Source organism: Gadus chalcogrammus, chromosome 11 (assembly GCF_026213295.1).
Source record: "Gadus chalcogrammus isolate NIFS_2021 chromosome 11, NIFS_Gcha_1.0, whole genome shotgun sequence".
NCBI classification, from domain to species: Eukaryota; Metazoa; Chordata; class Actinopteri; order Gadiformes; family Gadidae; genus Gadus; species Gadus chalcogrammus.
In genome coordinates, this window is record NC_079422.1 from 10,699,364 (window position 1) to 10,714,363 (window position 15,000).

The following is a 15,000-nucleotide window of genomic DNA, read 5'->3' on the forward strand; positions in this document are numbered from 1 at the left end:
TACAGGTCATTAATGAGGAGCTAGGGGTAAGGTTGCCTGCATGTAGACTGGCGTTGGGTTAAAACCAATAACCTTTCGGCTTGGAGTCAATCAACCCTAACCAATAGTCTTTCTTGCCCACAAGGTGGAATGAGGAAAACAATGAAAAAACGAACTAGTCCTATACATCGACTTCAGTAGAAGCTAGTAGGGTATGACCGGCACTACCAGTGATGGGTATAAGGTTGACCATCTGAATGAAAGTCAGTTTCAAAGCCGGGTATGTTCAGGCTGACTACATAACAAGACACCAACTATTATACGTCTATCAGCTCAGAGACACCATTAACCTTCATCTGCCCTGTTAGAAATGGTTAGAAACATACACGGTTAGATATTTCATTATAGTCGAGGATAAGATATGGGTTTTCTGTGGGTTTATGTAAAAAATATAGATGGTTAAGGTTTTTGATTTATGTTGTGTTTTCTTGAAGATTATTGATGGTTAACTTTATGGTGTGTGTGTGTGTGTGTGTGTGTGTGTGTGTGTGTGTGTGTGTGTGTGTGTGTGTGTGTGTGTGTGTGTGTGTGTGTGTGTGTGTGTGTGTGTGTGTGTGTGTGTGTGTGTGAGAGTGTGTGAGAGAGTGTTTGCACATGTGTGTGTGTGGTCAAGGTCAGGGTAACCATCAGGCAGACAGTATTGATTAGGCAGACCTTATTGATTGGCTAGACATATTTCCATCATTGTTCCTGCTTGCCTGGGGCCTTTCCGGCCAGCCATGGGCTTTGCTCGTCCAACATCACGTCCCAGATAGCTCCAACTTGAGCTCTTCCCAATTTAGAAATGCTGGTTTTGTATGAGGTTTGGGAGGGAGAGATAAATAAATGAATATACATGGTCATAAATGTACACCTAATGTGCATGGATATAGGAGGCCATGTATTTCTTTTATGATTTTAGAAAAATCTGGTAGAATTATCATTTGTCTGTATATATGTACTAATTTAATGTATGCAATTTCTTTTTGTCTTTTTTTTGTATGCGCATTTCATAAGCTATTACTAACAATTCTTCTCTATAGCTGGCTATGGTATGCTATAACTGGCCATGCTATGCTATAACTGACCAAGCTAAACTACAGCTGACGACGCTGAAGCTATAGCTGAACATGCTAAGCACAACTTGCTAAGCTATAACTAGTCATGCTAAGCTATAGCTGACAATGCTAAGCTATAACTGACTGTGTCTCCTCCCCCCAGGGTCAACAGTGCATGTACACCGCGGCGTCCCGCGCAGCTAACTGTTCCGGCTACATGATCCTGCCACAGGGCAGAGAGGAGTTGCTGCAGCGCGCCGTGGCACTCGTGGGACCCATCTCCGTAGCGATCGACGCCTCCCAACAGAAATTTGCTTTCTACGAGAGCGGTAATGGAACTCTCCCCAGGGGTCCATGTTGAAATGTCCCCAGCACAGATTTTAACGATGAGAAGACTGATGTTTGTGTTTCAATGTTTGTGTGTGTCATTGCATCTGTAAAATGATGGTTGCATGAAGTTTTATAATCATATAGAATAACTATGTAGAACTTATATAAAAGATTCCATAATTTTTATCTGATTGATTTGACATTACATTAAAATAAGTAGCAAAACTGTATTATTTTGAGAGGAAATAATTTTTGATTTGCTTGACTAGATTTTTCCATGACTTGCATATCAGTCTTTGGGCAGACAACAAACAGATAACGGGGTGCTGTTGTTTCAGGGGTGTACAACGAGCCGACGTGCACCCAGAAGGTGAACCACGGGGTGCTGGTGGTTGGCTACGGGACGCAGGATGGCCAGGAGTACTGGCTGGTGAAGAACAGGTGTCTCTCACACACACACACACACACACACACACACACACACACACACACACACACACACACACACACACACACACACACACACACACACACACACACACACACACACACACACACACACACACACACACACACACACACACACACACACACACAGCTTGCCATCTGTTGCCCTGCTGTGCATTCAAAGCGCAGCGGAGGACAGTGAGGTAGTAAAGCCACCATATCAATTAAGGCTCCATGTAATTGCCATTTAGCTTACACCTTTAACTCATATCTTTACTGTACAATTCTTTATTTTAAAGGGTTGTTATTTTCGATGACATTACGCTTATTTATTTATATTATTTATTATTTTCTCTATGAATAAAGTTAATTATTCATGTTATTCTTATTAATAAAACATTTTAGAGAGTTAACGTTTTGGACTACAAGCCGCTCTGTGTCCTGTATTCCTCGTTTGAGATCGATATCTTATGTTGCATTTTCTGTATTCATGTTGCACATTATATTCTTAACGATAGATACAATATAGCAATATAATGGTGTCAAATGTTCTGCTCTCTCTCACAGTTGGGGAAAAGGCTTCGGAGAAAAGGGGTACATCCGAATGTCTCGTAACCAGGGCAACCAGTGTGGCATCGCTGTGTACTGCTCCTTCCCCATTATGAACAAAGAAACAAACTAAATGGTTTTGTGTTAGCTTAGCATGCTTCCTAAGGAGCATTTATTTTTAAACATTTATTTTTCCAGTTAAAATGTTGCACTCTAAAGTTTACAGTGTGGAGGTTTTTAATCAAATAATTCTTGATACTTTTTTATAATTATACGTGATCCATAAACATTTCTAACGATGTCAAATTAAATTCTATAACCGTGTTTGCCTTGCCAAATGTTATTTGATTCCATGCGGCCTCGTGTCAGTTCACCTTTGCGTGACCGTGCATGGATTATTGTGAATAATAATGTCTGCATGTATGTGGATATTTGTTCCTTGATGTAAATGTGTATCTATGCAAATAACGTTTGTGAGCGTGTGGGTGAGATGGCCTCCGTGGACGTGCACTGTGAAAACAGTGCATGTATCTGGTTGTAGTTTGAACAAAAGTAAACAAACCAAACAGTGATTGGGTTACAAATGAGTCATTTTTTATTTATTTTTTTAGTGCAACATCACAACAAACAATTTTCACATGAGGTATTCAAAGGGCTTTTCTTTAGTTGCTGATACAAAATGTCCCACCATGATTGACGTTTAAAGTGTTGTGTATCTTTTCTTTTTATTTTTTTTTAAAGCCTTTGGTTTGGTTAGCCACATTCATAGGTAAGTCTATAACACATGGACGAGAAAGATCACATTTAGCATGGTGGGTGGAGTCGGAGTTGAGGAAACTCAGGACTTAGTCAAATATAATATTTCCCTCAACTCTTTCCCGTTTAAAGCTTTTTGTATGGATTTCAGTAATTATTTTTCCTACTTACAACAGTGGGATTGAAACAGTATTCAACTACACTAAACACCTTGGAGAAAAGAGGGTGGGAGGGGGGGGGGGTTACGGGTGGGGGGGGGTGGAGGGGGAGGGGGTTACTTGGGAACAGCTTGGTTTACAAATGTGGAAAAATAGCCTTTGTCTCTGACCTTTCTATCGGGGGGAGGTGGGGGGGGAGGGTATTTGATTATTGGGCTTTTCTGTTACAGCAAGTCACATGATTCAGAATTTTTTTTCGGAAACAAGGATTAGGCAACGTTGATTACAGCAAGATCCTCCTTGCTTGGATTGTCACCTCCTTTTTTTTGGTCTTGAGGATGATTTTCATATATTTATTTACATACAGAACATGGATAAATATGACACTCTAGCATACTGGAGTTTTAGCTTTGGCTGGACAGAGGCCCATCTGGGGCCTCAAACGACAGATTGATTCCAGCACATTTGGTTTTTGAAGGAATGGAGAAGAGACAGCTGGACATATAGAATAGATAGGATAGATAAGATAGATAGATGACGTAGATAGACAGACACCCTGAAAGGATGGAAATCTTTGGTTAAGGAACATTGTTGCCACACAACATCTCACAGTTGAGGTAGATGGGTAAAGTCTTCATGTACACTCGGGGAGGCGGGGGGGGGGGGGGGGTGGACAATTCGGGTAAACACTAAAGGGGTTCACAGAGTCAAAAAAAGACTTTTATCCACAGACACTGCCTCATGTCAGTTTCTCAGTTCCAGTTTGACGTAATACTGTTAGATAATGCGACGTAAACACGTGGCATTAGGAAAGCTAAACCCGCGGTGCTTTTTGGATTTCTCTGAGCGCAACGTTAGCTTTGATAGGAAACTGCTAAAAGTACCCATGAAACAACAATGATTCAGCAGTTACCCATCAATCTTTGGTTTTAATTCGAACTGTTTTTTTTTTGGTTTTTACCTTTTTACAAAAAAAAAGTTTATTTCTGAAAGTAAACGCTAGCTTCTATTATTACTATTTTTTATCATTTTTGAGCTTCCTTTGCAAAGCGCCGTGACGATGTTTCAGGGTTCAGGGTCCACACTGGGGGGCGCCAGAGGCTAGAATATCCGCAGATCGCCTGCGGCGGAAGGCCTACTTAATTTCCTCCTCCTGTCCTTCGGAAGGGAAGAGGGCTCCCCCGGTTGACGCAGAACAGAAGGTCGTTCGCTAGGCCTAAATATAGTCGAACCTCTGTCTCGCCTGTCCTTTGACACTAGTATACACTCACGGTGGTGGGCCCCAGTCTAGAGACCAGCCTACATGCTTCACTGTTTTTTCCTCCCTCTCATCTTTCTTCTTTTTATTTCCCTGCTAACGGACTCCACCCTGCATCCTCACCTCCACCCCCGCCCTTCCTCCCCCTTTCTCGCTCTCAGCATGCGTACAATTGTTGCTCATTAAAGTTTCATTCAGCTCCATGCTGCTCCTGATCCACCCCTCCCACTGCCAATTCCACATGATTCAGCCTGCTCTCTGATCTCTCCCCACGCCCTGTCGACCACCCCCCCGCCCCACCCCACTCCTAAAGCCCACAGGTCTGTCCGAGAGCAGACCCCAGACCCCTGAACAGATACCCGGTAGAGGAGACGGGAGGATAAAAAAAACAAAACAAAAAAATCCCTAAGAAAACCCTTCCCTTTGAAGTGTGCGGAAAAAAGTCGATGACCTCTTTCATGACCGCACGTCTTTCAAGTGCACGCTGTGAGACAGGGGGGAGGCGGGGGGGGGGGGGGGGGCCGGGTGGAGGTGGGTGGGGTGTTAAAGATGCAGAAGTGGACCGTCTCAGACAGCGTTTACCGGGGGCTGCTTCCCTTGTCTAGAACAACGTCACCAGGAGAACAGCCGCCCAGGCAACAGAATAATCAGCTATCACCGGCACCGAAGGTCTGAGGAGACGGGCACCCCGTACCCTCCGAGCCCCCTTCCTCGCTATCCCACCTCCCGTACAACTGAGGACCCCTAACCCCTCTGGAGCGGTGTGGAACTGAGGCAACTGGCAGGAGTCTTTGGCAGGTGAAAAACAGTACGAAACAGTACGGGGGGAACAGTACGATCAGCCCGTCTGCCCTGCATCACTGGGGACACGGGGTGGGGGGCCGGGGGTGACAGGGAGAGTCAGGGGGCCTTCCATGCAGTCCCCCGGGCGGACACCCAGTGCGTTGCGTTAACATGTGGTCAGGGGCCCCTCAAGGACCTACAGACTTGGAGTGGGGGCCCCCATGTGCCCCTTTGCGCTTCTGGGCCTATGGGTGTCACATTGTTATCGCTAGTAGTATTTAAAAGGATCATAATTATTATTATAATTATTCATATTCATATCATTATTACAACATTCAAACAGGCTTTGGCCGTGGATTTCAGGAGCAGACCACAGAGACAAACAGTAGAGGAATCCCCCGAACGCAACAGCAGAGGCCAGGCCTAGGGGCCGGGGAGATGGAGACATACGCAACACCAGCGGTGGGGTTGGGGGGAGAACAAAGGGGCAGGTTTCAGTACATTCAGGGAGGACAATCTTCATCTTTGGTATTATGATGGGAGCCTACAGCTAAAAGTGCCCATCAGAAAAAAGTCTTTAGTTTCACACAGGACATAGAAAGCATCATTAAATAAATACTTACAGTATATAGATAGAATAAATAAATAGGCAAATAAATAGAGAGAGGAAAGTAAAACGAGGGAAATCAAAAATATAAATCAATAAATACACAAATGCAGTAATAAATAGTTTGATCAGATCAGCAGTTGCATTTAAAACCTTCTTGTTCCAATTGAAGTATTGGCTATGAGGAGGGACATGAAAGCCCTTCCTCTGTGGACCAAAAATGACCTTGTACGTCAGCGGGGCCGGAACAACTGCCCCGCACTTCCAACGTGTATCTATAAATAGAGCGATGTGCTTGAAATCTGTACAAAAGGGCTGAAAGAATTACAATCCTCCATTTTTCTAGACATCTGATAGATAAAAAAAGAAAAGGAAAAGATCTTTGCGATGTTGGAACTGTTTTGTGTTCAGTTGTTTGAAAATAGATGAGTGGAAAAATACTAAAACTTCAATATAGATTGTGTCTGGTGGATGCCTCTTTCACTTTGGTGTCTATCTTTTTGTTGTTGTTTTGTTCGTCTTGGGGTTTTTAGGGGTTTTTCTTGAAAGTCAGAAATGGCTGTGGAGCTTTTGTTTTGGAAGCTCTGTGTCTTGAATTTCGATGGTTGCTCCAACACATCTCGGTTTTTCTGCTCCCTGTGTTTGCCTTATTGATTCTGTCTTGGCCCTACAGTGAGGTGCGCTGCACATTCTCCCCTTGAAAAACGCCGATTTATTCAAGGCGCAACCATCTTCAGTGGAGTAGTGCAGGACGCTGGAGGTTCTGGCCAGTGGTAAATGATTGACAACGGGGAGGGGTCAATGAAAGACCTCTCCCAAAACAAGGTCCATAGTCCTGTGAACCATTACCATGGAAACACCCGCTAAAGAAAGTGGAAAAGGCTACCAAAAGTTATTCAGGAAAACAAACTGAAAACGGAAAATGTGACAGTTGGTAAAATAATAAGTGCCGCTTTTTTTTCTCTTGTTCACCTTGATTCTTGAGAGAAAAATCGGGGGGCATGAAAACACGTTGGATGGTAAGACTGGTCACAAGGGAATTGAGAGCACACTGATTCAGAATACACGACGTCCCTCCAAATGTGAGTGGGCCTCTGCCTCTTGATTGTTCACGTTTGGAGAGAGAGAGAGAGAGAGAGAGATGACTCGCAGACTCTGAGGTTTACGCGGCCCCCCCCCCAAAAGAAAAATATGCTTCCTCCTGATTCATAATACCCTCATCATCATCATCATCATCATCATCATCATCGTCATCATCATCTCTATTCTACAGCATCGGAAAGTAAAAAAATCGAAAACGCAATGAGATAGATGTCCACGACAGGGTGTGACTCTTCTCATCAAAGTCAAAGATCAAACATGGCACCCTTTGACTGTACAAAGCAAGACCTCCCGTGTCCTGCGATCATCATCCTCCTCCTCCTCCTCCTCTTAGGCATCGCACCCCCTTTTCATTCCAAAGGGGGTGCGATATCGAACTTTGGTTTCAGGAAAAAGCGTCAAAGTACTTCTTCGTCTTCGTAAAAAATAAATAAATGAACGCCGTCGCTCCGTCTAATAACGAGGAGAACATTGCAATCACGGCCGATCCCTGCCCGGACCGGTCAATGTGACCTCCACCTTTACTTGCTCTAACGCACTCCACCGCCTCCGTCGCCTCCACCTCATCTCCCCACCTCCTCTCCTCCTCCTCAGGCGGTGCTGCAGGACACGGCGGAGGAGGAGACGCTGGAGCCGGAGGAGCCCGTGGAGGACGGGCGGCCCTCGTCGGCCCACTTGTTGAGGTTGCGGCGCCGGGCGTTCATGAAGAAGTTGCTGACGGTGGACAGCTCCAGGCCCAGCTGCTGGGAGATGGTGATCTGCAGGTCCTTGGCCGGCCGGTGGTTCTCCCTGAAGATGGCCAGCAGCGTGCGTCTCTGGAGGTCAGTGAACACCAGCCGGGTGCGCTTGGGCCCCTGGTTCCGCTCCAGCTTGCTCTGCTCCTGCTCCTTCCGCTTGCATGCTGTGGGAGAACACACACAGACACAGACACAAGCACACATACACACACGCACACACACACACGCACACACACACACACACACACACACACACACACACACACACACACACACACACACACACACACACACACACACACACACACACACACACACACACACGGAGACGCACAGAGACACACACAGAAGAGATCGAGAATTAGTATTCATAAATATAGTTGGTAAAAGAAGATAAATTGTACTAAACCGTTGCTATATATCTGGTGCATGTATTTTTTTTTTCAACTATAGATATATTTTCCTTCCATTTGTTTCTCTTTTTGTCTTAGATAAATAATCCCAGATGGTAAATGTGGGTGTGTCACAGCAGAAGACAGGACAGTATTTAGAATGAGAAAGGATTAAGAAAGGATAAAAATTGAGCTAAATTATTTGAAGCTGTTTTTTTAATTTGGATGGTTGCTCCATTTCCATGGCGATTCAATAAATAATGAAATAAATGAGAAGGAATGAGACAGGAAAGAAGGAGTACAAGGTAGCAGAATTTAGCTAACAGAGTGTGGAGCCAGGGCTAACTAGGACAAATGGATTAGTTGTGAGAAAGTGGATTTGTTGAGAGAAAACAGATTAGCTAAGCAAGTTTGATTAGCTAAAAGAGACAAATCAGCACTGCTTGTTTGGGGGGGGAATGAAGATGTTCAGTCACACACCTGCTGTTGCATAGAGCCAAAATGGCTGTTTAGAGCCCTTACGTTATCTATCTCTCTATCCATATATCTATCTCAATTCTGGTTTGTAACATAGACAATTCTATCTTTAATATCTATCTATATATTCTGTATATATATATATCTGTCTATTAATGCATGTATGTATGTATGTATGTATGTATGTATGTATGTATGTATGTATGTATGTATGTATGTATGTATGTATGTATGTATGTATGTATGTATGTATGTATGTGTGTATGTGTGTATGTGTGTATGTATGTACGTATGTATGTATTTATGTACGTACGTACGTACGTACGTACGTACGTACGCACGCACGCACGCATGCACGCACGCACGCACGCACGTACGTACGGATGTATCTATCTATCTATCTATCTATCTATCTATCTATCTATCTATCTATCTATCTATCTATCTATCTATCTATCTATCTATCTATCTATCTATCTATCTATCTATTTATCTATCTCAATTTTGGTTTGTGACATAGGAAATTATGGATTTCCTTTTAATTTATATAAAATATTCAGAGATAACTCATCTACAGGATGAAATTATTCTCAGAAAATAATACAATTCCAAAGTTGAATCAACAGCGTTAATTATGGAATAATAAAAAAATATATAGGATAATCAACTAAGGATATCATAAGTTAGGATTTCCTAATATCTTCGTAAGCTTTTAATTCTCATCGTAAATGTGCCAAAGTTTGAAAAATGGAAACAAAGACCAAACAAAGACCTCTTTCTGTGTAGCGTCTTATCGGGTATAAACCAGCTGATAAAAGCACGGTTTAGCTTTTACACTTTTCAGTATTTTACTTAACACATCCATGATCCTACACAAGATAGCTCTCTATTCCTCCAGCAAACAGCTCAAACCAACCACTACTCAAGGCCCAGACCTTCCCCTGAGTGCGTATTCATATTCCACTTAATGTTCCTGACCAAGCAGTGCGATAATGGAAAACATGTTTACACGGTGCAACGCTGCCAAGCTACTTTCCAAATTACACAATCGCAGCATCAGAGGAGGAGATGCAAGAAACAAACCCACAAAACACTCTGTTGTACTTCTGTTGTCTGTTGTGTTGGGGAGAGGAAATGTAGATGTGAGGCAGTGTGAGGAGATGGACTCTGTGGTGTATTCACGGTGTTGTGATCTGTAGACCCCTCTGACCTCCAGCGCACTGTAACTCTGTGTTGACAGCCTCTACAACACGCAACCTCTGCCTTTGTGTTGGTGCTGAACCCAACAGCACCCCATCTCTCACTCTGTCTCTGCCTCTCTCTCTTTCTCTCTCTCCATCTATCACTCTGTCTCTTATCCTCTCTCTCCATTTCTCCCTGTGTTTGCCTGCCTCTCTCTCTCTCTCTCTTTCCATCGCACTCTGTCTCTGCCTCTCTCTCTTCTCTCCATCTTTCACTCTGTGACTCTACCGTACTCTCTGTCTCTCCATCTCTCACTCGTGTCTCCGTCCCTCTCTCTCCACTGCTCACTTTGCATCTCTGCCTCTCCTTCGTCCTTTCTCTCCTCTATCCATCTTTTCCCTTATGCTCTTTAGATATTTTTCTCCCTCTCTCTTTCTCTCTGACTGTCAATCTCTTGGTCTTACTCTCTCTGTATTTTCTCTCTCCCTCTCGTCTCTCTGTCTCCCTCCCTCCTCCTCTCACTCTGTCTCTCTGTCTCTGTGTCTCCCGGTCTCTCTCTTACCTCTTTGACCAAAGGGGCCGGATTAGTTTTTCATGAAAGTAATTTACATGTTGTGGTGGCACTAAGCAATAATCACTTAAGGGTGAACTCATTTATTTTCTATTAAGCGATTGGGGGGTGGGGGGGTGGGGGGTGGGGGGTACGTCAATAGTGAGTGAAACAAGCAGCGTCGGCATAGCCCCGGGTGTTCTGAGGCTCTAAGTGGACTCCCAACATATTTGGGCGAGTCGCGTAATTACCTAAATGCACACTTTTAAGAGGTTTCAGTCTGCAGACGGCTCGCCTGCTGGGACGCGTTTTTTTTTTCTGCTGATGCCATCAAATGTGTCTTTGGATGTAACAGCCGGGAGAGATGGGCGCGCCACCGCCACGCGCACCAAGCACACACGCACCCACACACACACACATACACACACACACACACACACACACACACATACACACACACACACACACACACACACACACACACATAAACACACATATACACACACGCACACACATACACACACACACACACAAACACACATATACACTCACAGAATGTGAAACAAATGCACTCCAATTGACACACCCGCACGCACACACAAATTGCCTCACAGCCAAGTGGAATGTAGGCACTCTCGAAAACGAACAAACACACACGGTTGAGAATGAAAATCAACGCACACTTAAACACACCAACACACAGGTCACCAGAGACACACGTTGGAGGATAAACACTGACACACACACAATTAGACAAAGACACTCCAATGCACACACACACAATCACACACACACACACACACACACAAACACACGCACACATACACACGCACACTTAACACATGTACCACTTACTACCAACTCGGCATATAAGATGGTCTTTGCTCTTTAGACATTCAATTGATTGGCTTATATCTCCCTATTGTGAAGCAGCTCACACACACACACACACACACACACACACACACACACACACACACACACACACACACACACACACACACACACACACACACACACACACACACACACACACACACCATGCGCTGCGTGCTGATGGTGGTGTTTGCCGTATGACTGGCACTTCACTATGAAAGGCAGCAGCATGGAGCAGCTCTCATTAGCCGAGCACTTGAGGAATAGGCCTGACCTTACTGCCGTTCTCGTCTCATCACCGGCATGACAACCTCAGCACCACAGGATCCCAGCAGACGGAAGAAGAAGAAGGAACTACCTCCACAACTGGGCTTTTCGCAGCCGTGAAATATTAATTGTGTGCTTGTGAATGAATAAATTGTGTTGGTGGACGATCCCCTCCGGATTGGTACGTGAAGGAAATGTTTTGGACTGCTCAGATCTGCTGGCGTCGCCGGGGGAAGATACCGGGGTGTGTGTGTGTGCGCGAGGGCGATTGTTTTGTGTGCGCGTGGTGTAGGTGGAATCAACGTCGGTTTGTTTTGCATTTCTGAGCGTTATCGAACCCTGCCTCGTTAAAAACCCCAGTGTGTCAGATAACATGTCAACATTATACCGTATCTTTATTTATACATGAAATGTCTGCACAGACCGCTGTTGGATGAATATACATGGAGGTGTATATGTGTGTGTAATGCGCGGGCCCACCAGCCAATAGGACGGCACGGCGCCGGGCCCATGTCATAACGACAACGTTGACATGCTAGCAGGGTAGTTAGCCCGCTGTAGGGCTCCCTTGAAGCAAGGATTTATGGGTAGTTAGAGAAGTCGTGGGGATCCTCAGCGCCCCCCCCCCACCCCCAAAAGCCCCAACCTCCCATCTCAATCCACAGCGGTGGCGGAGGCGGGGGAGGCGGGGGAGGCGGGGGAGGCGGTGGCGGCGGAGGGGCGGCCATATTGCTCCTCCGCCATTAACTAAATGCATCCGTGTGGCGTAATCACGTCGTGTAAGAGGCTCGCAATTACCGCGCCATAAATCGGCGGGTGGGTTGCACCCCCCCAGCCCCCCCAAACCCCCCGTCTTACCCCCCCCCCCCCCCCCCCCCCCGGTCCCCCCCTGCGCCAAGCTGGGCGCCGCCTCACATCGGCTCCTTATGATCGTGGGAACAGCCTCTAATCATGATCTATCTGCTTCTCGTCCCGCGTTCCGGAAACGTGATGGAAAGCCCTCCCCTCGCCGTCACCCCCGGCCTCCCCCAGCCCCACCCAAGAGCCTGAACCCCCAACCTCCTCCTAGCCACCAGCCCCCCCCCCCCCCCCCCCCCCCGCACACACACCGCCCCTACCCCCACATCCTCCATCCTCCCGCCCCCTCGCTCCACCTACCTCCCACCACACCCCTCCCCCCCTGCTGATTTCTTGGACCAGGGGCTGATAGAAATTATTGATTAAATCTGTGCAGCTCAGACTCTCCGACCCAGAGAGGCTGGTTAACCCCTTCAGCACCGGAGAGAGACCAGCGGAGGTGTGTGTGCGTGTGTGTGTGTGTGTGTGTTTTGTGTGTGCAGGGGAGGGGGAGGGTGCACTGCAATAGCAAGAAAAATTAAAAAAATAAAAGAATTACAACAATGGTGTTTGCTTGGGGGGTGGGGTTGGTGATGAATTGCTGTTAAGCGATTTCTGTGATGTATTCCTGATATGCAAACGTTATCCTGGGTGACCTTTCAGGCGATCGTGAACTGTAAGGGACGTAGGATGGAACAACAGACAGAAGGAGGGTCTTTGTGAGTTTCATTACTGTTGGGGGCGGGGGGCGGGGGAGGGGGGGGAGTCGATGGAGGAGCCGTCACATAAACCTCGATGACCTTTCTCCCCGGCTCAGACCTTTAGTCAAGGGCTCGAGCCGTCGTCATCTTTAAAGTTACAGCGCCTGATCCCCCGTCCCTCTCGACTTAAAGTGTCGGGGTGGTGCTGGTGGTGGTCTTTATCCCGCCAAGCGCTCCGCCGTCTGTAGTGCCAGCTAAACCCTGATTGGCGGGGTAGGGGAGGGGGAGTGGTACTCAGCAAGCGCGCCTATACAGCGCGGTAATCCGGCGAACGCAATCGAGAGAAAGCCGCAAGAAAGAATGAGAGACAGAAAGAAAGAAATAGGAGAAATATATCTTTCAATCTATCTCCTGGAGAGACGACACATGGATGGAAGGGTGGGGGGAGATATAACCGCCTACGTGTTGCCACTCGAGAAGCATCTCTCTGCCAAGACGGAAAAATAGCCTACAAATAACGGGAAGAAAGAATGTCTTGAGAGGTCTCTTAATAAACGATTAAAAGATTTATCTTAAGAAAATAAGAAATAAAAAAATATGCCCACCATCTGCCTAAAAAAAAGGTTGAATTTTAAAATTAAATTTCAAAGAAAAAGATGACTTGTAATAGGAAACTATAATAGAAAAGGGACGAATTGCCGCATACGGCCTTTCTCTGTGTGGCGGCGGCGTGCTGAAAGCAGCGGCTGTGCGTTTAAGCGGACTCGGCATTAAACGGGATCATCTGAAAACTTGAGGCGTGAAGCCAAGAAGCTCTCGAGCTCTCCCCAGTCTGGGGAGCGCGAGGCAACCGCGCATTTTAATTCCAACCTCCATTTGCCGATGCAGTCGAGGTGCGTGCGCGCACGTGTGCGTGCGTGTGTTTGCGTGTGTGTGTGTGTGTGTGTGTGTGTGTGTGTGTGTGTGTGTGTGTGTGTGTGTGTGTGTGTGTGTGTGTGTGTGTGTGTGTGTGTGTGTGTGTGTGTGTGTGTGTGTGTGTGTGGGCAAGGCAGGGTTGCGCTTTCCCATGGAAATCAATAGTGGCTTGTAATTAAACAAAAGGGGGTTGGCCGGGGGAGACGAAGAAAGGGAAAAAAACAACAACCCCCTCAGAAAGTAGGTTATGCAGAAAAGTGCAGAGCTGTCCAAATTGTGGCTTTGCAAAAGCACACAAAAATTGCAAGTTTAGATGGTGTAGGAGGGAGGCGAAGAGAGGGAGGTGGAAAGGGGGAGAGAGAGAGAGAGAGAGAGAGAGAGAGAGAGAGAGAGAGAGAGAGAGAGAGAGAGAGAGAGAGAGAGAGAGAGAGAGAGAGAGAGAGAGAGAGTGGAGAGGCGTTGTCAAACATTAGCGATTTGCCTTTCTTTCCACAAAGAGCACTTAATTTTTTATGAGCACGATTGATCCGATGCTTGGATTTTCAGCCTCTGACTCGTTAAAAATACCGTCTCTGTTTCTAAATACAAGGTAACACGAGATACCGCACAATCTCCCTACACTGACTGATTAACCGATGCGAGATTGTATCTGCTAAATTTAAACAAAAGACTGTTGGATAATAAACCCAATGTGATATGGAAGAGACAGGTCATTCTTTTTTCTTTTTGCATACAATGCATTACCACACTCCTCATCCCGCGAGAAGATACAATTCATCAAACTAATCTGAAACAACGAAGTAGTCGTAGTCAAACCACATTCGCCTCACGACAAACAACCCACGAACATTTATCACTTGATTATCGTTTTGGGCCCATGATTGGTGGAACATTTTCCTGAACGGAGGATGTACACATGTGCTCTGAGAGGCGAACAATCAAAGATCAATAATTGTGAGGGGATTGCAAGAGTGCACAATCATTACCTATGAAGGCTATTG

The 15,000-nt window shown here is 45.9% G+C and overlaps 2 protein-coding genes across 4 annotated transcripts in view; one reads left to right on the forward strand and one right to left on the reverse strand.

Moving 5' to 3' along the window:
• Positions 1-3,220, forward strand: part of LOC130391562 (procathepsin L-like) — a 10,407-nt gene extending 7,187 nt beyond the window's left edge. For 2 of the 3 annotated variants that reach the window (XM_056601768.1, XM_056601769.1), the window contains 3 exons: positions 1,240-1,405; positions 1,745-1,847; positions 2,421-3,220. In XM_056601768.1, the coding sequence (XP_056457743.1) occupies positions 1,240-1,405; positions 1,745-1,847; positions 2,421-2,535 (384 nt within the window). In that variant the 3' untranslated portion in view covers positions 2,536-3,220. The remainder of the gene's footprint in view (positions 1-1,239; positions 1,406-1,744; positions 1,848-2,420) is intronic. The other variant, XM_056601767.1, reaches the window with a different exon arrangement.
• Positions 3,221-7,655: 4,435 nt separating this feature from the next.
• Positions 7,656-15,000, reverse strand: part of onecutl (one cut domain, family member, like) — a 10,670-nt gene continuing 3,325 nt past the window's right edge. The window contains exon 2 of the mRNA XM_056603126.1: positions 7,656-7,966. Coding sequence (XP_056459101.1) covers positions 7,656-7,966 — 311 coding nt within the window. The remainder of the gene's footprint in view (positions 7,967-15,000) is intronic.